The sequence below is a fragment of the Cottoperca gobio genome, chromosome 4 (genome assembly GCF_900634415.1).
Source record: "Cottoperca gobio chromosome 4, fCotGob3.1, whole genome shotgun sequence".
In the NCBI taxonomy this organism is placed as follows: domain Eukaryota; kingdom Metazoa; phylum Chordata; class Actinopteri; order Perciformes; family Bovichtidae; genus Cottoperca; species Cottoperca gobio.
In genome coordinates this window covers 13,952,922-13,979,328 of record NC_041358.1, presented here as the reverse complement: position 1 = coordinate 13,979,328, position 26,407 = coordinate 13,952,922, and the positions used below count along the sequence as shown (strand labels likewise).

Sequence of the window (26,407 nt, the reverse complement as noted above, 5' to 3'; positions counted from 1 at the left end):
AATTCAAAGAGGGAGAAGTGTCTTTGCTGTAGTCACTTTGCAAAGCTTACGATGTTGTGCTCAATGTTACCACTTCTGCCACACTCTCCAGTTGACTGCAAGCCAAGGACAAGGCCGTGTCGCAGAGAGATTCCTCATTTTATAAAAGCAGAGGACGCTGTTACTAAACCATGATTCTGACACTTAAGAGATAATTTTGTATTGTTATCATTCAGAGTGCATACATGGGTTAGTTTGCTTCCTTGAAGGCGTTGATGTTCGTGTGTCTTCTGTCTTCACACCTGTCTGCCCTAATGTTCTTAATTAGGCAGAAGTGACGCTAATTAGAATACCCCAAAAGACACAAACACATACACACGCCACACTACGTTAGTACCATTGTGTTTCATCCCCGGAGGTTACAGCACTAATCTGTGTTCATAAACTGCTTCCTACATCTGTGAAGCCGAGCACAATTTTAAAATGTGCTCTGAAACACAAATGTCCTCTGTACCCGCTAATTATCTGGTAATGGTGACAACTGGAACAGATCGTCATCCCTACAGAGAAGCCGTGCCACTGATAATTACCTCTGTGAAATTTATATTCAAGCCATTTTTTTTATGAATTATCTCATTTATGTCATTCAGCTTAATGATCCTAACAGCTGTCAAACTAAATATTAAAGTCTTCCACCAACATGATGGGGAGAAATAACAATCTTTTGCATTTACAGTAATTTAGTCTGATGTACTTTTTGTAATTTCAAGCCACCTGCTCCAAAGAACAAGGGGCATTAGTTCAGCTCTACTACTGGCTCCATACAATATACATTTACAGTCAGTTATTAACAAGAATCCTACTACTACTAACAGCAGGGCAAGAATATGCACAATTCCACCAAATAACCGAAACTCTGAGAGCCGGTCAAAATAACACTACTATCTTATCATCTCCTCGTGTGCCATCAGCAGATAATTTATGTTACCCATATGTGTGTTTACTGTGGCAATAACGTTAACCGGGGGCTGTATGCGCCGTTACGTTACGTTAGTTTGTTTATTGGACTACATCCAAAGTGGCAGAAACGAGTATACAACCCACACCTTGGTCCCGTCCAAAGGAGAGCAGCCTGCCGCCGGTGGAACAGACTGCCGGGGCAGCAGCCTGCCGGAGAAACAGCCTTCCGGGGGAGCAGCCTGCCGGGGGAGCGGTCGGCACAGCTGGCACTCGGCCGCCCCGGGAGACCCAGTCAGCTGCCGCAGCAACTCGTGTGCTAGTTGCTAACTGAAGCTATACGTTTGTTTCCCGGGGCTGTCAACTGCTCTACGACTGGCAAAACAGCCTCCATGCGGCTTTAGGGACGAGGCGATAGTGCGAGTCGTTTTCTTGTTTCTCTTTGAATTTAATCCTAAAAACATGACATAACGTCAACACTGTAACCTCTTCAGATTCTGTTGATAATGTTAGTTCATTATTTTAATGTTTTAGATTTAAATTCTGCCATATCTTACACATTGAACCTTTTTAATGATCTTGAAGTGAGGGAAATGATCCATTTCAGATACTGTTGCATAAATGCATTTGCATCTCTTTGAACAATACTGAAAAGAGATTGTTTTGGAGAAATCCAGCTACCAGAAATAATTTAGCCTAAAAAACGAGTGAAGTCACAAAATCCAAATTGCAATGCAATTAAACTTCCTTCAATATTTGAACTATGATCATTCATTGTCAGCAACTTTGCTAACTATAAAAGGGTAAGGGGTATAAAAGGCCTTTGAGCTATCCTAGTAATCACCATGTGGAAAACATTTCTAGTAGCAGTCAACAGTCAATGTTACCCGTCGTCTTCAGTGTAAATGTTAACTATCTATTGAATGTGCTGACTGTATTAGTGAGTTTGTGTAGCAGGCCAGAAACATTTACGTCAATACTGTTCAGAGGAATACTGCATGTTCGTTCACAGTGTTGCTCTTCTTTCACTGCATCTAAGTGGTGTGATGGGGGAATTGTTATGTAATAGTGGTGTCAAAGTTGTTCTGTCTGTTCGAGCTGAAAAATGTCCATCTGCTTCAAGGGCATGAACCATCCTTTGACATTTGATTTCTTATCAAGTAACAGGATGTGTATGCCATCTCCAAAACGCAACATTACCCTGTTTGCATAGTTGAGAATAGTTTGTAATTTTAGAAAATACAATTATTCTTTTCTTGCAGTGAGTTAGATGAGGATTGATGACAAATGACATCTCATACCCATATTTCTTGGCTAGTTAGACCTCGAGTCACCTGCCAGATGGCCACAGCTGGAATGATGAGTGTAGGGTGTGGGTGGGGTCATTATAGACCTGGGTTGCCTTTTTGGTTATGGACCGCTTGTATAGGATTTGGATTTTCCAATGAACTTCCTGGCTTGGTTAACCCCCTGGGTTGTTCCTGTGTCTAACTGAGAGGTTCCCATACCAGGAGACAATGTTGTAAGAATACTCTCGGTAAGTGACCTGTGGATCATGCTCAGGGTGTGTTTCATGAGGATAAAGCCTTTTTTGTGGATGTAGTCTGCATTGGTCTGAAAAGTGAGTTTTTTGTCAATGATTGATCCCAGAAATTTAAAGTAAGTGACCTGCTCTACTTCCTTCATAATAACAGGCTTGAAGACCAGTATTTCCCAGAATGTGGAACTATTCTTTAAACAGAAAGACCTCATCTAGTCCTCCCAGCTGTTTATCCCTGACTCTGCCTGTCTCTTCCTCTGCTTCCTCATTTCACAACTCGTTCTTCAATCCTTCTTTCTTTAACCTCCGGCCTTTTCTCTATATTTCATTAAATCCTCTTTGACCTGCTTAGTTGTAGCTCTCTCTAACATTCTCCATCTGCACCTTCGTATCATTCTCTGAACCCCTCCTCATCTAATTTCGCCTGATCTTCCCGGAAACGGTCTCTTTTATCTTTTTTACCATCAGGCCCTCCCTCTGTATTACTTAATGCCACTGCTGATTCTAATCTCCCCCTCTCAACTTTTGTTTTGAAGAGACCCACCATTAGGGGTTACAGGAGGAACGTGAGTTCTTAGGGCCCTTTAACGACTGCCTGAATTGGCTCATTAGAGAGAGGCTCAATGACTGTGGAGTCGATCTTGTATGCTGCTTTTGAATGATGAAAATGGGGGGAATTAAAGTGTGCTGAACCATTAAGGCTGCTTAAGGTTTCATTAGCTCACGGTTTCATTAGTATGTGTTATTGAGAGGAAAAATTACAAAGAGTATAATTTGTCGAAGAGAGACAGAAAGCTAAGGATGATCAAAATTGGCAAGATTATTTGAAAACATCTGACGAAGGGCTGAGGGAGACAAGATAAGCGATAATCAGTGTGTATTGTGTTCTCATTTATTTTTCTCTGTGTAATTTGTCCGTTAAGAGTTGACCTTTGCTACACACACACACGCACACGCACGCACACACACACACACACGCCCACACAGAGCATGGGTTAATTGTTTTTCTGCTATTTCCTTGATTTTATGAATTGTGAAAATTGTTATTCTTTATAATCTCATCATTACGCTTTCACAATTACTATAAATACAAACAATTTAAGTTCCATGTTCTGTTATCTATTATTACATTACTTTTCCTGTAGTTTTAGTTTTTTGCAGTTGTATTGTTAAAGTTTGTTATGATTTATTATCTGGTGGATATTTGCCAACGCAGTTGAGTGAAGTTGTGCAGACTTTCCTCCAGATAAAACAAAAGTTACGTATGTAACTACGGTTCTATGAATCCTGGATGACCGCCAGAGGCAGTGCTTAACACTGAATATCTTCCGTCTCGCGCAAGCGTAGGTCAAATATTTATATCAACAAATTCATGTGTGACCTCAGATGACCCCGGGCCTGTATAAGATCGCTGCTTTGAGAGAGCGTAGCCTTCCCTCGGATCACCATAACAGATAACCAAACAAGCACATGCTTTCTTCTCAGGTATGGCAGGAAGTGCTTGAGCGCTCACACATTTACTATTTATGTTTTGATTAAGTGTTTAATTAATGGTTAATGGCAGTGCGTTTTATTATGTGTTTACCCAATATTTTCTGGACAGTGACAGTTTTTTCAAGTAAAGTTGTGTAATCCTATTACATAACATATCTAAAAATGATGTTCTTACAGTGGCTTAAAAGCAAAGACTTAAAAGACTAAATGTCAGAACTGTTGTTTGTAGTTTTAAATATTCACAACCCGTGTGACCCAATTCAGGCAGACGACCTGAATAGTTCTTTAACATTCACACATGACATACTCTGTGTTATTCTTTGAGTTTTCCTCCTCTGCTAGATGTTTCTTCAGCTCTGCCTAAGCTGCTGGTGCTACACCAGGAGGAGGCATTTGTATTGTAGAGTTGACTTTTATAGGAATCACTGTGATGTGAAGTGATTCCTACAAAAGTCTGCAAAAAGTTACCAGAAATACTTTTCTAAATTTCAAAATGTTATATATATGGTATATATATATATATATATATATATATATATATATATGGTATATATATATATATATATATTCTATCATTATCAGGGCTGTTTAGTTTTGACCGCTTTGCTCTACTCTTCCTCATAGTGACACAAACCAGACTGAAATTCCTTATATTTTATGAATTATTTATTGATTGTTGAGGGAAATGTGTGTATATATGTGTTTTTTGAATTATTTTGTATTGACCAAAAAACGGAAAAGATTGCAAATAATACTGCATAAAGAAGTCGGATTAGGAAATAATAGGTTTAAGTTTTAATGAAAGTTAAGGTAAAAAATGTTTTTTTTCTAGCAATGAAAATGTGACATTTGATCAACTCAACAGCGATGTGTCTGTCTATACACAATGTCTAATTATTCAAGATAATCCACTGAACTCATCTTCAACGACTTTCATTGCAACTTGTTCTAAAAGATTCACGCACAATAAACCTATTTGTGTTTTCCAGGTGTGCATGTAAAGCTGCCGTGGTTGGACAGCGAGGGAGATACTTGAGGAAAGATGAGGAAGAGCAGGAGTGTTCTCACGGTCTCTCCCAACAATGTAAGTCATCATGTCGCCGACACATCTCACTAGTTACATAATACACCAGAGAGAAATCAAACACATTTCGATGACCCGTGTCCTCACTGGAGATGGGTTTCATTGTTCTGTGGGAGGAAAGGAGGGGTCTGACAAGGAAGAAGGATGTGTGGAATAAAGAATATGATATCTCTGTTTCTGCTGCATTCATTTTGATACTAAACTCTCCATTGTGAGTCCGACAATGTTATAGGAGTGCAATGCTTAATATGTGGATTACTATTTTAAGGTATTTACGGTTAAAGCTTAAAATACTTCTTCCACACAATAACCATTTATATATATATAAATTATTTAATGTTACCTTGAATTCTTAAAGAACATTTAGTTTTTTTCCCTGGCCATCTACTGCACTGATCTCCACAACATTACACTACTGTACACACAGCACTTTTGCATATTGCAATAGTTTGTAGGAGTCAGGGTCAGGGCAGCTCATGTGTATGGCACTTGCAAATGAATACTGTATGCTCATACTGTATGAATAAGAACATGCAGGTGCACTTCACAGTATATGTGGGTGTTTGGTACCATTGCTCAAACAGTACATAGCTGAAGGTGTGGGTGTGCATAAATCAGTCTCTCTCCATCTCTCTCTTTTTCTCTCCATGTAAGTTTGGACATTGTGTACTTTTTTCCTTTCTTCTTATTGTCTCAACTCTATAAACTTAACTTTTATCTCTTGAAAATGTGTTATTGTTCAGTATAGTGACTCTGTAGTGAAAAAAATGAAGGCCAGGCTGTTCCTGGAACAGCTCCCAGACCTTCTTCACTCCTCAAATCAACACATCTTGCCACATCTTTGGGTGTCAACCACACCTGAGCGTGTCGACCCCATCAATGTAGTTGTCAGTAAAAGAGTGTACGGAGGAGGGAGATTGTGTATAGAGCAGTAAAAAATAAGAATAAATGCACAAAATATAATAAGAGGTATTTTCAACTAGTATAAGAGTACAAACTATAAAATAATGAACAATACAAGAGCAATTAAAGACAAACTTGGAAGGACATAATCATCATACAGTAATAATAATGATATAAATGGTAATGGTCACAATTCTTTTATCAAATGGAGGAAGAATGTGAGAATAACTAACAGATGAATCAGCTGAGTAGCTGCTCTCTAGACTTTGGAGCTCAAAAGTGCAGGGGTGGTGTTACTTGTCAGATGGTTCAGTAATTTTATGATGGCACATCTGCTTTAACACCTGGGTTTCTGTAGTCACAGGGGAGACCTTTTGCAACAAGCATTGGCACTGGAATCTGGGCAAGCTGTTATGTACTTGGCATCCTCCTGGTCTGAAAAGTGAAGTCCCTTAAACATGCATTCTCTCGAATGACCTGCAGGGGACGACTTCACAGGTTGCAAAAATAAGTCAGATTGCATAGAAGTCTATGAGATAATGATTCCTGACAAGTTTATGATCTTAATCGCTAGATTCAATTTATTTTCAATATAGCATGATGTTCAGTTTCTAAAGCATGCTCCCATTAAAAATAGATGATAAAGCAGGGTATGCTTTAGGATGTGGCTACCTAGTGATTCACAAGTCGTAAGTCTACCATGGCATCAATACCGTTGACACTCAAGGGAGTTTTTTCCGGTGAGTACATTTTGTTTTAAGCCTGTTTTACACCATCCAAAATTAGCATCCCAATTAATATGACCGTAAAGATGAATTACGGATGCACTGAGCTATCTAAGCTAGCTAGCTAGTGCTAGCGTTAGCTGATAACTTAGAGGGCTCTAAATTCCACTCTTTGTCCAAATATAGTCACTTCTGGCTCCAAAAACAAAAATGGCGAGAAGGCCTAACCGTAGTTGACAAACCAATGGGTGACGTCACAGTGACTATGTCCACTTCTTATATTCAGTCTATAGTAGTGGTTTCTGCTTCACATTAAAACTGGTATGTGCCTTGTAAGTACATAGAAATGTAAACTTAGAGGAATAGTTCAGAAGCTTTTTTGCTTTCTTCCTGAGAGATTGATGACAAGATTGATATCATCCCTGTGTATCTTTAGCATAACGATTGAAAGCAAAGGGAAACAGCTAGGCTGGCTGTCTAAAGTATAAAAAAAAGAGCCTACAACAACTCTCAAGCCGTCTAATTAACACATATCTTCTTTGTTTTATATGTACACAAACAAAAATGGTAAAAATGAGGAGTTATGAGCTGTAACACAGGTGTCTTGTTGTCACAGTGAGATTGCCATGCAAACAGTGGGACAGACGGATAGGTAAACAGTTGTTAAAGCTCATAACTGCTCCTAAAACCACAAATTCAACAAAGAAGAAAGGTCCAACGTATTCCTCTGGCAAAAAATGTAAAAGCCTTTAATCAGAGGCTATTTCATGGTAAAAACCGCCTTTTTACTCTGTGAAGAAAAGCGAATAAGCATGTTTCCCAAAATGTTGAACTCTTCCTTTAAAATAAGGATCTATTTTATAATCTTGTACTTGTTATTGTCGTCATTTTTTAAATCAATGGCTTGAAAATAAATTCATGAAGACATTTCCACAAACTTTGAAAGGTCCTAGCTGGTTCAACATATGGGTAATAACTTTTAAGAATTGTGATTCATTTGTTTAAAGGTCTTAACATCTGTTGTTTTTCAGAATAGTTACAACAGATGAGCAAACCAACAGTGAATAGCCTACTTTCTTTGTCACGGGCTTGTGTGTATGCATTCAGCCGTGCACAATGAAGCCTATGTATTTACAGGATATGTTTCAGTGAAAGTGTTAAGTGTTTCCTGAATCAATGAGGTTAAGTGTGCTGAGGTAGGACATTGTTATTAGATTTCAGCGCACAGAAGGGATTTGGTTTAGATGGGGAGGCTCAAATGGGATTTGTGTGCGTGTTTGTGTGTGTTGTGTGTGAGATTGGACACACACACACACTTTACTGAGGGGTGAACAGATTAAATAATGTCATTGCACTCCACAGACCTAATGACCTCATTCCCATGCAAATCACAGCTAACCAGCTCTTATCTGATCAGCTCTGACTGTCCATCTCTGTATGTGTGTGAATGTGCTCTAGTGTTTTTTTTTTAATGCATACCACCAATGGTATGCGACTCTGCATATTTATGACTGTGTGTATGCTTATATTTTTCTTAGTAAATCAACAACAACCTACTGTTTACATTTACCTGACAAGAAGCTCTTGTAATTGTGCAAATTAGATGGTAAAGATAATAAAACATGAACATGTCATTGTTTGCAATGATCATACAGTTTTGGAAGGCATTGACCAACAATGATATCCTGGTCAGAAAACACTCATATGTCATTTTGAAAAGGCAATAACTAATCACATCTGGTGCTTCTGGTCGGGGCTGGGCAATATATCGATATTATATTGATATCGTGATATGAGACTAGATATCGTCTTAGATTTAGGATATTGTAATATTTATGAAATAACTGTTTTTAAAGGCTGCATTACAGTAAATTGATGTAATTGTCTGAATTTACCAGACTGTTCTAGCTGTTCTATTATTTGCCTTTACTTAGTCATTATATCCACATTACTGATGATTAATTATCAAAAATCTCATTGTGTAAATATTTTGTGAAAGCTCAAATGGTCAACACTATAATATAGTCCTATATCGAGGCATTTGGTTAAAACATTTTTTGATGTATTTATTTTCTTCCTTCTGACTCTCCTGCTGCTTCTCGCTGTCAGTTTCTCTCCCTTCTCTTGTTTTCTAACTTCTCTGTCCTTCCACAGCTCTCTCTCTCTCCCTCTCTGGCAGTTGAGCTTGTATTTACAGGGAGCGCAGGTCGAACTGAACAGCTGTTCGTTCTCCAATTAGAGAGCTTGGAAGCTGAGGGTTAAATCTAAGCCAGCGAATGCAACAGTTCAACACTTCTCCCGCCCCCCCCCCCCCCCTCTCTGTCTGTCTTGTTCTCAGTCACTCTTCTCTCTTTAATGACATCTCTCTCACCTCCCTCCACTGTCTCTGTATCCGATTTAAACTGTGACCTCTTCCGCATTGTTTTGAATGCACGCCTTGTTATTCTCTGAATGTAGTCAGAGTGGTGCTTTAGTTTCCCATATAACCCATAGATTGTGTCATATTTTCAAAGAAATTAGAAACATGTATGCTAACCATGGCTGTGAAAGTTAGAGGCACACTTCTGCAGTAAGATAGTATTTCATAATATCTAATTGTTTACATTCTGAGGCTGAGGATACATTTTATAAAGTCAAATATAAATTATTTTTTAATATATATATATAAATTATTTTTTATATCACTCATATATCAGTTGTTGAGCTTGATAAGTTTTTGAAAGTTTATGAATTTGTTAATGCTGCACAGTCTACAGAATGGCAGATTTGAATGAATTCTAATTAAAAACTTGTTTTTAATACCCAGCTCTATACCTCGCCATACATGACATGATGACTTAAATTATTTATTAATCACTGATTCTTTTCTCAATTAAAACAATATTTTGTTCTACAAAATGGTGAAGAAGGGCCATCACAGTCTCCCAAATCTCACATTGAAATATTTGAATTCCTTGTTTTGTCAGAAGAGATGTTTAATTTAATATTTCAGACTACAAAAAATCTACAAATATTCACTTTTGAGAAGTTATTTTGTATATTTACTCAGAAAATGGGGGAAAGGGAAGGGAATTATCCTTAGACACAAAACGACTATGAACAGCGTAACCACATGGATTCAGTCCGGGTCTCAATCTGGTTTTCATGATTTGTTACATCTCAACTGTCGTCCCTGTCTCTCCAATAAACTGTCCATGCATGCATACTAGACAAATGAAGCCGAGATCGCTTGAAAATAACCTTCAGCGAATTACACTAAACGTGTTCTGAACCCTCCGACAAGCCATATTAATCACACATCACATGTATAGAGAGGGAAAGAAGGCATTTTATTGTAATACTTGTCTGAGATACGGGGATCGGGTTATTTGACGGCTAAAGGAAAAGATGATGATAAAAGAAAGAAAGGAGAGATAATAATTCACCAAACAGTTTTATTAATATCCTGTTCCTCTGTCAACCTCAGGGCAATATTTCATCACTTTGAGCAGCCTATAAATCGAACTAAATGAATTTTATTTGTCCTGAAATGACTTTTTATTGAAAGCAGACAACCCTGTCTCTCTTGTTGCGTGAAAACATTGGAAAGCGTTTCGCAAATGCAAAGTTTTACATAATCTTTTCTTTTTAAATCTGCCGATTCATTTCAAAAACTTTGATGTAGTAGCAAGCATTAAGAATTACTCTATTCTCTACATAACAGGGTCTTAAATACATCAAGGAAATGGAGGCTTTGAATCCTCTTTTAATCGTCTTGTACACAACACCGCACACACAGTGACATTTAGACTATGCATTTAACCCATCCTAGTATTATGATGATACATCGCCCGGGGAGCAGTGTCGGGGTCCAGTGCCTTGCTCAAGGGAACCTCGGCAGTGCCCAGGAGGCAAACTGGCACCTCTCCAGGTATCAGTCCACACAGTTCCAGGGGAACTGGAGATACTGCCGCCCTCAGCATACATACTGACACAAATATCAAGTTGCAAGCCATGAATGTATTTGCAATCATGTTCATATACAATCATGTGCCATGCCCCAGCTGTTCGCTTCTTTCTTGCTGTTATCCGCTCTCCTATTTTCCTCTCTGTCATCTTTATCCCACTCTCTATACCTCCCCTTCTATAACTGATGGAAAGCAGGTGTTGTTTTCTAAGCTCATCTTCTCATTTCCTCCCTGGTGTGTTGTTGCCTTGGTGTTGAAATGGCGAGAGTGCAGAGGGATTTGGGTATTGGTGGGGGCGGGTGAGAAATGGAAAGGGTGCCAGTCAAGGATGCCCTGAGATCCATTATGCTAACAAAGAAACGGTGAGTATTTAAAGAGTAGAAGTCTATCTCAGCTCAGAGGGAGTGAGAAATATAAAATTAAGTTTCTCATAGTTGAGTGCTTAACTTTCACTAATCCAAAATTGATCGCAAGTTTTTGTTCTAAAGAGGGTTTGGAAAATGTCTCGCTCCTCCCAAAGCTCCCAAATATACTTACATAGAAAGCCTAAGTTGTGTCGGCTGATTTAGTTATTGAGTGTGAATCCTGGAAAGATTGAAAGGACTCAACTGTTTAGAATTTAAACATGTCCTCACTTTTTCATGCATTTTCAACTCTTATCCGCTTATTCATCCCCAACTGTCCTACATTATACGTATTATTAAACTTTGAAATCCTATTAAAACTTTTTAAATATTCAACTTTCCTTGAATCTTATTAAAATGTGCTTTCTCAGATTTTAATATTGTTGTGTAGGACGGAATATTCAGTTCAGAGAAATCTAAAACATTTTTTTTTTTACTTGTTATCATCTCCATATGGTGTTTTTTATATGCTACAAGACATATCACGAGCAAAGTAACCATGGCTGAGCAGTTCTGCCTTGGAGCTGCAGTGTAGCAATGACAGCCAGGGTTTCATACGTCACATACCTAAGGGAGTGGGGATTTTCATATCATTAACGCTAGAAGGAAAAGGTTTTAAGGTCTAAAACTTGCCCTCATTCTCACAATTTTCTCTCTCACTTTAGCTCCAAAACGTAGAAATGTGTTCTCTTTCATTCAATGAAGCTCTGGAAGCAAAGCGATTTACAGACTTGGCCCTTTGATCCTGAAAGTGACAGGAATGCCCAGGAGATGCCGCATTGAGACCAGAAATTTCTGGAGGAAAGCAAACGGTGGCAGTTTTCTAACCTGCTCCCATTCTCCCATTTTGACACTACAAAAATAAAATCTGTATCAATGCGTTCGGCAGATCCTTTTCTCACTCATGATAATAATATTTTGGCGATTTGAATCATGTTTTTTTACTTAGAAGCAGGGGTTTGAGACCTGCACGAGTTTCCTCATAAAACATAAGAAAGTATCTGTGATAAAATATTTGGAACTCAAGGTTAGCTTACTGCTTTTTTTTTCCAGGTCTTATCACTGTATCTCACTGCCTTCTTCAGCGATTATTAGAACAAGAGTCAACACTTACCGTACCACAAACTAGAGCTGAGCGATAAATCAGCCAGACTGATCTATCGGACATATGCAGACATATCAGAAACGATGTAAATGTCAGCTGATATACAACAAGAAATGCCAAACTATGTTTGAGGTGATTTAGACACTGTCAACATTACACACTGTAGTTTGTCCACCAGAGAACTGACCAGTAGATCGTTCACCTGTTAATGTCACCTGTTAACTACTAGGCTCTGGTTAGAAAAAAAATCATCTTTATGGTAAAAGCAAACCAGTACTGTTCATTTGACAAAGTACACAAATCCTAGTCTCCTGTTTTTGCCTTGGTATAAAGACATTCAGCGGTTTTTTTTTAAACATAGGCGACTTTAACACATTATTTGCTGTTAGTTCTTCTGTAGAGGACAGTCATAAATCACATGACAGCAAAAGGCCACTGAAGGTCGGTGTTTGAACAAATAACCTATGCTTTTCTACTGAGTACAGTCTCAAAAGGCTGGTAATATATGTGCTGTATGGTCTGAGTGTAAATTTAGTGTTGACAAGGTTGCAAAGGTACGTTATCGTCTCTGTATCAATCTTATCCAGCCGCTCAGGACTTGTGGCCTGGCTGCTAGGACTCCTGTGTGTTTCAGCGTGTGTGCATGAAGTTGTAAGGGAGCTGAATATAAAATATTCCTATTTCTATGATGTGTGTGTGTTTGTGTGTGAGACTAAGGAGTCCTTAGTGGTCCCAGGAAGACCTAGAGGCCACAGGAGTTGTGCTGCTAATAGGCTAATGGACTTCTGCACCTCACCCATCCTTCTCCTGCCAACAGAAACACGTCACAGCAGTAAAGGGTCGTCTAAAGATAGCAGGTAATGCACTTGAAAGGAATGAGTGAAGGCTGAGCAGCAGTCCCGACTGTGCAAAATGGTGTGAAGTGTGGACAAAATTTAGGAAATACATTTCAACATAATGCTGTGAAATATTTTACCTCCTCAAAGAACAGCTTCAGCTTTAGTTGTTAGTGAATATTTAAACCCAGTAACCGCCAGCCGTAACTGTAACAATGTTAATACGTGACTGTATTGTTATACTGAATATGTTAGCTATAAGTGCTAATAACTTAGGAAGGATTTTACACACAAACTTAAAAATGGATCCAACAATAGCTGGTGCAACGTGATCTCTGGTATAAGAGTAAAGGTTATATATCTTTGCATCTACTGCTTTGACTGTCTGGACCTTTCTCTTCTGGTTGTTTCTACATTGGTCATAAATGAACTACAATATGTTGGTATCCAGATCAACTTTCATTGTCATGTGATTATGTTTTTGCAACAAGCAATCAAGATGTGTATGTATTAAAAGCATCAACAAAAGCAAATGAATCTATGACACTAAATATGGAAACTGTTATTACTTCGAAGCCATTTTAATAGTTACAATGCATCAGGCATTGGCAGGCGTCCAGCATGGTGCAGTCCTCTGTCTGTATTTCTGTTCAGTGTGATTGCTACTATAAAAGCATTATCTGATCTGAGATATGATTCACTCAGTGTTGAGCTCCATCTGTGTTTTTATACATGTGTCCCCAACTGTGCTCTGGTATTCCTTCTGTGTTTGTGATTGTGTTTGTTTCTCTCTGCTGGCTCTGTCTCATATATATCACCAACCTCAATCGTCCTTTCTTTATCCTCTCTGCTCTGCAGCGTTGTTCTTATCACTCCCATATCTCAATTTGTCCTTGCCTTTCCATCACCCAATTTCCTCTCTGACTTATCACAGAGTTTAAGTTGTGTTGTCTTCCTTACTGAAGACTCTCCATCTCTCAAAGCAAATGTCTCTTAAAAGCTTTGGAAAGCAACACTTTCCTTTCTTTGTGTTTCTATTTTGTTCCTTGTGCTTTTTATATGTACAGAGCGCACTGCGGCAGAGCCTATTTTAATTTCATAAATCTTGTTTTCACTGCTTCTTAGTTTATTACATAATAATTCTGCCTTTTGATGGCTGCCATGTATTTATATACTTGTCTAAACAGTAGTTGCAGATTTATCCCTCAACCGTGTTATCTCTCACATTCAAGACAATGTCTGAGATTTAATTACAGTATTACATTTATTATTGACCGTGAAAAGGAGATTCTTCTTTCAATACGAAGTGAGGGATGATAATAATTGACAGGTACACTACTTAACAAGCATATCAGAATCATTCTTAGTAATCATGCTTAAAGTAAATGTATAAATAACCAAGTAGTGCTAGGAAGATTTTAATCTATGCAAATCTGTATGTAGTATGCATGCAAAACAACCTAATGAACACCAAGACACACAAAAAAAGCCTTGCCAAACCTCACATGATTGATTGATACTCTTTGTAATCCCAAATGGAAATTGGTTTGCAGCATGGGCACACAATTAAACATACACAATGACAACATACAGATAGAAAAGATAGTCGAAGACGGAGTCCACATATGCCGGACAATCAATTCCAGCGAATACAAACACAGAATAATTTAACAACATCTGCGCACCCTGTTGGGGTTCATTTCGCAATAATGACCGACTAGCTGCACATCATCCCTTACTTATTACACTGCTTCTTACTAAATTAATCAATTATGTGAGACAAAATATTGATTTATTAATGTTTTTATTGATTTAATAATGTTTGCATTGCTTCTGCCAAGAAAGATAGTCTGTTAGATTCTACTGCGTAGCAACGGTTGGAACTCTCTGACCTTCTTTAGATTAGCAATTCATATTATGTCAAACTTCGAGAGGTGTCTATACAGGACTGTCTCAAAAAATTAGAATAGTTCCTCAGACCAAGTAAAAAAAAAGATTTATAACAGCAAAACAAAATCAAACATTTGAAAATGTCCATTAATGCACTCAGTACTTGGTTGGGAATCCTTTTGCATGGATTACTGCATCAATGCGGCGTGGCATGGAGGCAATCAGCCTGTGGCATTGCTGAGGTGTTATGGATGCCCAGGATGCTTCAATAGCGGCCTTTAGCTCATTAGCATTGTTGGGTCTGGTGTCTTTCAGCTTCTTCTTCACAATACCCCACATATTCTCTATGGGGTTCAGGTCAGGGGAATTGGCAGGCCAATCGAGGACAGTAATGCCATGGTCAGTACACCAGTTACTGGTGGTTTTGGCACTGTGGGCAGGTGCCAGATCATGCTGGAAAATGAATTCCTCATCTCCATAGAGCTTTTCAGCAGACGGAAGCATGTAGTGCTCTAAAATCTCTTGGTACACAGCTGCATTTACTCTGGGCTTGATGAAACACAGTGGACCAACACCAGCAGCTGACATGGCTCCCCAAACCATCGCTGACTGTGGGAACTTCACACTGGATTTCAAGCAACTTGGATTTTGCTCCTCTCCAGCCTTTCTCCAGACTCTGGCGCCTTGACTTCCAAATGAAATACAAAACTTGCTTTCGTCTGAAAAGAGGACTTTGGACCACTCTGCAACTGTCCAGTGCTTCTTTTCCATAGCCCAAGTCAGACGCTTCTTCCGTTGTCTTGAGTTCAGAAGTGGCTTGACCATGGGAATACGTAGCCCATTTCCCGGACACGTCTGTGAACAGTGGCTTTTGATACCTGGACTCCAGCTTCAGTCCACTGTCTTTGAAGCTCCCCCAAATTCTGGAAGCGACTCTTCTTCACAATGCTGTTAAGGCTGCGGTCATCTCTCTTGGTTGTGCAGCGTTTCCTGCCACATTTCCCCCTTCCAACAGACTTTTTGTGGATGTGCTTTGAAACTGCACTCTGTGAAAAGCTTGCTCTTTGAGACATTTCTTTTTGTGTCTTACCCTCCTGATGGAGGGTGTCAATGATGGTCCTCTGGACAGCAGTCAGATCAGCAGTCTTCCCCATACTTGTGATTTAGTTTACTGAACCAAGCTGAGTGTTTTTCAAGGCTCAGGAAACCCTTGCAGGTGTTTCGAGTTAATTAGACGATTCAAGTGATTCGTTGAACACCCTACTAGTATACTTTTTCATGATATTCTAATATTTAGAGATAGGATATTTGAGTTTTCTTAAGCTGTATGCCATAATCAGCAATATTAAAATAATAAAAGGCTTGCAATATTTCAGTTGATTTGTAATGAATCCAGAATGTATGACATTTTTGTTTTTTTAATTGCATTACAGAAAATAAAGAACTTTATCACAATATTCTAATTTTCTGAGACAGTCCTGTATATCCCAGCTCTAATTGCTGTGTGATTGGCAGTCGACTAGAAAAGACAGTTCTTCCCTAGGGAGGGATTTTGAACAGATGCATAAATGAGCACAGCACTAAAAGAGGTTTTCTGTCAAAGTCTGGTCACATTTTCTTTTCCGTTAACCAATCTTTAATCCAGTCCATACCGTGTTCTCTTTAGTGTTTACTTCATGTCTGTCTTCTTCTGCTGGTTTCTCTGTCGTCCAGCTCTTTGTGCCTTTGTGTCTTGCTTTACTGCGTCGTTTTTACTGGGGACAGTTCAGCCATCATGAATCCTTGAAGGTTTCTTGCTCTCCACATATATGAAAATTAATATTAAAATAATATTCCATGGTGTTTTCTAATGGAGTAAAGGAAAACTAATGTTTTATTTTTATTTTTTGACACAGATGTTTAAATGTGTTTATTTGATTTCTGTGGATTGATATGATTGAACGTGGTCCTATGATCAGACCGTCCTGAGCAAAGGTTTGTTATGCGTAGCAGCGGTCTGCAGAAATAACAGACCGTAGAATGTCAAGATTGACCAATCAGAATAGAGTATTCAACTAAGTGTAATAAAAGAAGTTACGTTTTTATTCAGTACACTTGAAAAATATCTGCACTTAAATACTTCAAGCATAAATCATACTCTGCAATGAATGGCAACGGACAAACATTGAGTATGCTGAGTTTTTATTAAGTCTCCAAATGCATCTTCAGTATCTGCTTCCACAAAACATGCAAGTTGAGTCTGAGTATTCATTTGTTTGTCATCAGCACTGATTGAACAGGAAAAATAAGTCACCACCCATGCTGTAAACATACATCTACGCTTTGTAAAAAGCAAGAATGAATTGAGTTTGTAACGCTTCTCAGTAGGCGGGGGAAGGCAAAAAAGGCCAAGTAGAGCTGTTGTAGGACTAAGAGTGGGAGTCTGTGTTTACCGGAAGGAATTCTTACTACTGGAGACCCAGTAGGTATCGAGCTTAAAAATAGAAAATCACTACACATTGTCGTTCAACTCTGCCATCTTGTAGACTTGTACAGCGCATGACCAGATGTTAAACACTCCTACCTCAGAGCTCTTTACTGTATGCAGCTTCCTACACTGTGGAGTGGAGGTTGTTCTTTGAGAGAGAATGGCATCACTATAGAACTGCAACTATTTTCATTATCAAATAAAACCACTGCATCACAGCAAGGAAGTTCTGGGTTCAAACCTGCCGGGGTTGAAAGTTCTCCCCATGCCTGCATGTGTTTCCTCCAGGTACTTTGTTTTCATGCAGGCTAGGTTAATTGGCAACTCTAAATTGCCCGTAAGCGTGACTGTCTCTATGTGTCATTGTCAGCTGGGATTGGCTCCAGCCCTCCTGCAACTCTCTATAGCAATAGCTGGATGGATTGAACATATTTCTGCACATTATTTGTAGTAACAATTATTTCAAAGTAGTTATTTGACGTATGAAATGTCAGAAAACAGTGAGATTTGCCCATCAGAATTTCCTAAAGCCTAATGTGACATCTTTAAATGTCGAACAGCAATCTATGTAGCAACAATCTATCTCAAAAACCAGTTTAACCTTCACATCCTTCTATCTTGAACATATACATAATATTATTAAGTAAAGATGATACATACATCCTAAAGATCTTGTGATGACAAAATACTGGCTTTAGAAGAAATGTCCTTACTGCTGGCCAATTAAAATAAATATTGCTTAACACCTACATCTTCTAGAACAGATGACCTACTCCATATGACTCCAAAAACAACTGGGAGAACAACGATGGTTTAGCCGATGAGACGGATAGGTTCATAATTATTGTCTTTGTGCCATATTTTATTTTAAATGAGGGAAATGGATTGATTGATTCATATTTGGTTGATTTTAGTTTTTTGTTTTCGTCTTTGCTTTTTCCTCACTGTTTTTGTAATGTGAAAAGAAAGTCCCAAAAAAAAGACAATTACAAACTATTAATCGATTAGCAAAATAGTTGCTCATTCATGTTCTGCAATTTGAGTAATAGATTAATCATTTCGACTTTAAAGACCCTAAATAGAAAGTGACTCATCTCTGCTTTTTTAAATGTCAAACTGAGAATGATTTCTGTCACTGGGATGCTCAATAAATACAGCCGTGCTTCTTAGAACTATAAACTTAAGCTGATGAGACAACATGGATAAAGATTTATCATGCCCTTCAGACTTCCAAGTAAATTAGACCTTGCAGCTGAGAAATACACATGTTATTTATGCCCTGCAATCAGTTTTTTTCACAGACGGCACACACTAACGAGACAAATTAAGCCAGTAAATGAGGCGGAAGCCAAGAGCGGAGGCTTTGGAGTAGGGGATATGTGTGTGGAGAGAGAAACATTCGGTGGGATTCCTGATTTTATACCGTACGGTAAAGAGATTTTTAGCAGATCTTGTTTTTATATTTATTTCAACCAAATTTAATTATTAAGTCATCAGAATGTGGGCCATGAAAGGTTTGATGAGTCAATTTTAGATTGCAAATTTGGGTTTTGTAGGATTTATTTCTGCACTTCATCTGAGACGATAGGTTGGGGAAAGTGAGAAGAGGGGTCTGGCTCATACATGTGCTATAATATGTCTCCAGAGACTGAAGTGTCGTGCTTTACCTGTGCAATGCCATCTTTAGTCAGAAACAAGCCTGTGGCGCCCCTTAGTGGTCAAACGGTTGACGAGCTGGAGAAAAAAGGTGGGACTTTAAATTAAACATAGGATTTACTTTGAATTGAAGGGAACACTTATTTAAGTTGAGTTCTGCGTTATTCCTTTCATCTCCTATTATCTCAAGACTCTCATGTTCCACTTCTCTTTGCCTCCAAATTAATATTAAAAGTGTTCTTTAAGTTCATGCACCTCATTTCTTTCTCTTGCCAGGACTGCAAAGAGCCTCCTGATTGCTGCCTCAGTGAGTCTTTCACAACTCCATCCTGCACACTGGGTGTTGACCTGCGCCGTGGTCGAAGGCGTTTCTCGGGCAACCTGCAGCTACCCCCGTTGTCATGGCGTCAGGGGGAGAGGTCGCGGACACCTGATGAAGAAATCATGGCCAGGCCGACATCCTTGCCCTTTGGAGCCCCTCCTAGGATAGATATCACGCCGGTTGATCCTGAATGGTGAGTGGACAGGAAAATAAAAGTCAATAGAACACAAACCTGCTCAATGGCAGCAGAACAAGCACATTGTTTATGACACGATGTAAAACCACCCGGATACAGTCAAGCACTTTGAGTTATTCATTTAAACATTAGGCTGCTCTTCTTTGTTCCTGGGAAGTCGACAATGTGGAGATCAGTGCTCTTCCTGTTTTTAATTCATTCTAATTAAAGTGCCCAGGCTCCCCTGTTGTTTTATTAAGTTGATATACATACGATATGCTATACTATCAGTATAGCAGAAGGCCTACCTGCCTATGTGGTTGGAATCTGTGTAACTGGATAGGATATGCTTTCGCTGATGTGGATATTGGGTTTCTTGCGTACATTAGATAGATGCAGCACTCACTGATGATTAAATGTGAGTTTTTGTCCCAAAGTTACCTGCAGTGTTTTGTAGTGGGAGATGGCCCGCCTCACCTAAACAAAGACCACCTCAGCTATTGCTATAAACAATGAATATACTTTTACGAAAACATAATATAAACCTTCAGGGAAAAAGAGCTTAATTGCTGTATGTAGTCTGACTGATACTGGATTTTTGAGGTTGATACTGATAATAAGATTTGGTACAAAATATCAACTGTTAGTAATCTATTAAAAGATAAACAAAACATCTTGACTCAGATGTCTTAGTTCTTGTTTAAGAATTGTGAACAAGATCCATATTGAGTGGGACATTTTACAGTTGAAGAATCAGCTTGTTTGTGCTCTCTGCTGGACAAACTATGTAAAGGTAACACTGTTTCTAAATGACCTCCGACCTAGTTCATAATTTCTGTACAAAGATTTCTAAAAACGTATTGGCCAACATATACACAAATACCAACATATCTGCAATAAGCTAGTTCTGTTCCATTTAGGACTAGGTGATGTTGACGTGAAGTTTGTTGCACATATCTTGAGACCTTCCTGTTATCAGTGGGAACGATGATGACATCTCAGGGTCTTCAATGAGTGGTGAGTACCTGACTTAAGCAGCCTGGTAGTTGACGTGCCTACGAAGCCTCTGCAGCCTCTTCCACTGGGCGAACCTTAGCTTTCCAGCTATGTTGTCCAGCGCCGGCTGCCAGCTCGGCATACCTAAGCGTCTTATTTTCATTGTTGTATGCTTGAGGGCTGACTCTGTCAGGACTTTTCTTCCGCTTTTGAAAGAGCAATGTGGATTTTGGTTTGGTTGTGGAACAGTGGACTAGCTCATACAAGTATATGACAGGGATCAATGCTGAATGCCGAGCCAGCCTCCATGTGTTCTGTAGACTTGAAGAAACACGGATGGATACATAAATGTAATTTGAACTGCTAATCATTGGAGACAAAGTTATTTTATCAAACCACTGGGATCCTCCAGTCATACTGAGCAAAGACTGGGCTTTGGAAAACTTGTTAGAATCCCTCTCTGCATCAGTGACGGATCTGCCATGTTGCTTTCAGCCTGTTGAAGAGGACACTGCCTTGTTTCATTATTTTTGCAGCATGCCTTCAGACACACACACACACACACACACACACACACACACACACACACACACACACACACACACACACACACAGCAACAGGTACAACGTGCAGTTTCAGATAACACAAACAGCAAGTGGCCAGTTCTTGGCGGTCAGCCAGTTGTCCAGTCGTGTCAAATTCAGATACGCTTTTACTTAACTAGCTAATCAGTCCTGATTGGCCCCTGTGTTGTCCTGGTGTGTGTGCGTCCGTGGGTACACGCATGCGTATGATGTAAAGATGGAGCCACTTGAGGAAACCTTTAGATGGAGTTGCAGGGTGTTTCACTCCTTTCAGTTCGATGAATAAGGACTGCTGGCTGGTGCACTTTAGTGTATGGGTGTTTTGTGTACTGTATAGACATCTGGTGACCATTATTTGCCAAGTAATACCTTCTTGTGACACTGTGACAATGAGCAGATTAATTACAGAGTGATGTTCCCATCTCAGATTGTTTGATTTAGATTGATTCAAATATCAATATCAGCAGTAATGCTTTTTCTTCTTCTTTACTTTCTTGTTAATTAACTCATGACTCCCCAATTTTATGTTGTGACCCCACTGGGGGTCTCGAACCCCAGGTTAAGAACCATAGCACTAATATTGTTATTGTGACAGGGTCAAAGCCACGGGGCCTGGATAACAGTTTTGACCATTATTGACGGTTTTATTGTAAATGATAGAGAAAATGTAGGGAAACGCATACCCATCTCCCTATCTTAAAAAAGCTTATGATTTAACATTTATTTTCATTATCGGTTATTGTCTTGATTCACTGATTTAAGCATTTTGTTATAAAAATGTCAAACAATGCTTGTTGTAATTTTCCACAGCCCAGTGTCATATGTTCAAGTTACTTGTTTTATTCGACCAACAGTCAGAAACTCAAAGATATTCACTAAACTATCATCTATGTCAACAAGAAAACAGCATTCTCACATTTGTGAAGAAGGGACCAGTTATCCTTTTCTGTTGATTGACTAATTGACCAAATGTTACGGCTCTAGGCAATACAGGATCTATTACAGAAATGAGTAGTAGGCATGGAAGTTGGTACCCTGAGGAATGAACAATCATTTTACCATCAACATCCCGAACGTTGATGAATCACATTGAACAGAAAGTCCTGCTTATTGAGAAGTCATCGGGTGAATGCTTGAAGAGCTGAAATTTCAATTTTCTACCAGAAGAGTGCAGTGTGAACATTGTTGACTGGATGGGCTTACACACACATTCACAAATACACACTGGTGAAACATGTAAGGTATACACTGAAAAGATGAGTATAGAAACATAAATGCAGATGTTTCCACACTGGGGTTTACTGAATGGTTTGATGAGTATGAAAATGACGTGAGTATGCTATGACCTTTATGTTGACCAGATCAAACTCATTTAACACCTGTGGGAGATTTTAGACTGACAGGTCACTAGTGCTCTCCACCACCATCATTAATACACCAAATGAGGGAATACATATACTTCCAGAGACTTAGAGGCACTGAAGCTTTTCTGGAGGCTTGTGGAGGTAATTTGTTACCCATATGAACATATCATTTTTTTTATTTTGATAGAATCTGAAGACGACTTCCATTTCTTTCTGTTAACAGCAAGTGTGTTGTGGTTGTACAGTCCGCTCGGGCAACCACAGACTTTATAGCAGGTGAGGTGTGTGTCAGTCGTCAGTAACCCTGGTTGTAGAGGTGTGCTTTTCCCTCCTGACCTCCCTCTCTTTTTAAAAAGCTATAACACTATGTGTCCTTCAGGCATCACTGCTGCTTTAACATCAGGGTCAGCAGAAACTTCCTGAAGGTCCTCAAGTCTGATTACTCTCTTCCCTAGTGAAGCCTGAGGCTGGTAGACGCGTGAGTGTGTGTGTGTGTGTGCGTGTGCGTGTGCGTGTGTGTGTGTGTGTGTGTGTGTGTGTGTGCGTGTGTGTCTGTGTATGTGTGTGTGTGTGTCTGTGTGAGTTAATTTGTGGTTGCCTTCTTACTGTAAAAGGTCTACAGTCATAGTGAGATGCATGCTCTAGACTGTTTATTTGAACCAATTGACCTTTGGTGCAGTGTGTATGATTCTCCTCGCTGATGCCCATTAAGCTGTTTGCTTTTATCTCCGTTCAAAATGGCCATGTCATATACATGTCTAAATATGTCTGCAACACCATTTAAGTACCAGTCATCAGCACAGCACTCTGTCTCCTCTCAATTCCCTCTTTTTATTGTACTTATTTAAGTGCTTTAATCAATGTTTGGAAGGAGGCGGAGGGAGTAAGAAGTTATTTTGGGATTCAATTATTTTTCCTGCTGATGCACACAATTGTTTCAGGGTGCGCCTCATGGATTGTGTGTGTGGCTCGGTGCTTGTGAGAAATGCCAGTGTGGTGCAGAAGAAAACTGTAAATGAGTGTCAATGACTGGATACTGCATATGTGTTTATCAAAACGTATGTTGTGCATGTATAGGACAGAAATATTATAACTATCTGTTTTGATGCGCATTTTCAATTTGTGCATAAAACAACCCTGATAAGACGCTGAAAATGTTTAAGCTTGGCTATAGTAGAGAAATTGGTGTATTGATAAAAGCAAAATGCACTCAAGTGCAATGGAAATAGATTTAGCGAATAAATGATTAAGTGCATGTAGCAAATGACTTACGTCCACTGAAGCTTCTGCTCCGCTGAAGAGACAAATAATTAATATACAGGCGGAAAAAACAGTCTCCTCATCGCTCCACACAGATCTGATGTAACCTTCATCACAATAATATATGAAACAAACAGAACTGTCATATTTCCATCGAGTCTTCTACATTGCATTTGCTTTGATGAATTTCTTACAATTCAGTTCAAATTTGCGATACATTTGGATTGAAACCTGTTTACAGTTAGAACAGTGCTAGTGGATGCATTTACAGTACATGCACACTAGTAATCAGACCCTAACCTGATGTAGCAGTCGCCATGAAAACTTCATCTACATTGTCCTCATCAGGCAAAAAAAGGTCATCACAATAAATAAATGTCAGTTCTGTAATCAAATTAGGATTTGATATGCCAATCACCTCATGTCTTTTGACTGCTGCCGACGGCCAGCTGACGATAAACTTGCATGAACGTATGAATAGTTGGTAGTATTGTATTCCTTAGTGAAGATAAACAAAATAAACTACCCTACGACGTTCATGCCACTGTGAATATAAAGCTTTCACAATTGTAGGCTGATGAGTTGATTCAAACTGAGCTTTTTTCTGCCGGGGTAAAGATCTTCAGAAATTCTGCTTTCCGTGTTGACGTGTAGACAGAGAAAACAGAGTTTTTGGCTTATAACATCATATTTATATTTATATATACTAGGAACAGAGGCGTCAAAATGCGCTACGTAGGTCACTTACTGCTACATTGTCCAACACTCCCACGACACAGACCCCGCTGCCAGCACCACAGTTTTTAAAAACAATGTTAACAACAACTTGTGTGGACGAGATCTTTTTTGAGAACAAAGGAGGTGTACCTGTGGACTAGGCATTTCTACACGTCTTCTCAAAATGTTTGTGCTTGTAAAAATGTATCTATTTAAAGTCCAAACCACTGCTCTCTGTGATGTCTAATCCCACTTTAAATTAAATTTGACTATTTCAGATTTCCTCTCCAAACTTGATTTGAAACTATATTTGGACGTGTTCCTCACCCCGGGTCAGTACGACACCGGTCAGATTATGACTCGTCTGCACTCTGTGTACTTTCTTTGTGCATTGTGTTGATGAGCTGCCCTCTCTGCTGGTGTTCCAGACGGTTTTGGTGTGGGTGTGAGTAATCCACGCAGCCAGAGAGCAGAAAATTGGATCTTACATTTTTCATTTTAGCACGCACAGAGACCAAGGCAGACAAATTACGCACAAATGTTGTATTTGTCTGAGTTCCAGATATTCAGTTCCAACCATACCATGTGTATACAAAGTATTAAGCCCCTTTGGGCTTCAACTTTGGAAATCTGCAGATTAACTAAATGTTTTGGACACTGGTCAACAACCACTTTCATTTCGAAGCATTTAATTCCTTCATATTGCTCCAATTGAGTAGAGTTTTATGTAGCTTTCTTTAGTAACTTTATCTTAGTACATTTTAAACGATCTAATTATCTTTTCTGCCAAAAAATAGGTGGGACTTTTGGGGCAACACATCTCTCAATCTATGGGCAGGGGAAATGCAGCTCACCTGAATTTCAACAAAACTCCCACAGTCAGCATGCATCTAATATTTCTACATCATTTTGCATGATTACACAGCTTAGCTAGTGGAACATTGGATGGTCAAATATGATCCTTTTTATGCTAAATCCTTGGAACGAACATTAATGTTCTCAAGAGTTTCGTCAGCTTTGGGAGAGTTTTGGTTCAGAGGAAAAATAATCAGTTTTTATCTGTATTTACTTTGGCTACTCTCCTGGTTGTCAGTTTGTGTTGCATGGCAATCCTATCATGTGTGAGTGTGAATTAAACCTCAGAGTAGTGTAGTCTGTTAGGTTGTGAGTTGACAGGGATGTTTACTGGATAAATGTCTTCATGCTGCAATATACTCAAACAGCCCTGGAGAAGTCTGTAGACGACATCACTCTTTTTCTGTTCTCTACGATTGTACGCAGAAGAAGATTTTAACAAGGTCACCTTCAAATCATAAAACCCTTTGTTCTGATTTTTCTGCATCTTTTTTTAGATTAATCCCCAAACCACATGTAAACCCTTTGCTATTGTTCTCTGCTGTCTTTTTAGTCATATGTCTCACTCTGTTTTCAATTGTATTGCCCTTGATCCTTTGTTTATATTTGCATTGATCATAATTTGCATTCGATATCCATTTGAATGGATAAATAATTCACAGCCTCTTTTCACCTGTGCAGGACAATTCAATGTTTATTATCTCTCTTATTGTCTCTCTTTTCCAGGAACCTTTGTAAATGAGTACAGGTCTGTTAATCTGGGCCACAATACAGCATTGTTTTTCATTATCTGAGAGACACGTATCTTGAAAGAGGGAATAAGTAAGAGGTGGTTTTATGTAATCAGAGATGCTAAATTAAGGGTTCTCATCGCAAAACCACACGCACTCTCTATCACCTCCATTTGACCCTCACACTCATAATAAACACACAGAGACTAGCCATATCCCTACTCACACACACACACACACACACAGGTCCTAAGGATGTTCTGATATGCTCAGAGTTTCACTGTGAGAGACCAAAGACTAAGGCAACATGGGGAAGGCTGAGGCATCTTTCTTGCATTCTGTGACATTATGGAAAATGACAGGTGGGGCTTGGAGCGGCAGGGCTGCTTATAAGATGTTTAACCCATTACTCGTT

The 26,407-nt window shown here is 39.1% G+C and overlaps 1 protein-coding gene across 1 annotated transcript in view; it reads left to right on the top strand.

Annotated features, from left to right (window-relative positions):
• The window catches only part of pde4ba (phosphodiesterase 4B, cAMP-specific a), a 170,488-nt gene that overhangs the window by 15,222 nt on the left and 128,859 nt on the right, over positions 1-26,407 (top strand). The window contains 2 exon segments of the mRNA XM_029430502.1: positions 4,960-5,054; positions 19,264-19,502. Coding sequence (XP_029286362.1) covers positions 5,013-5,054; positions 19,264-19,502 — 281 coding nt within the window. The 5' untranslated portion in view covers positions 4,960-5,012.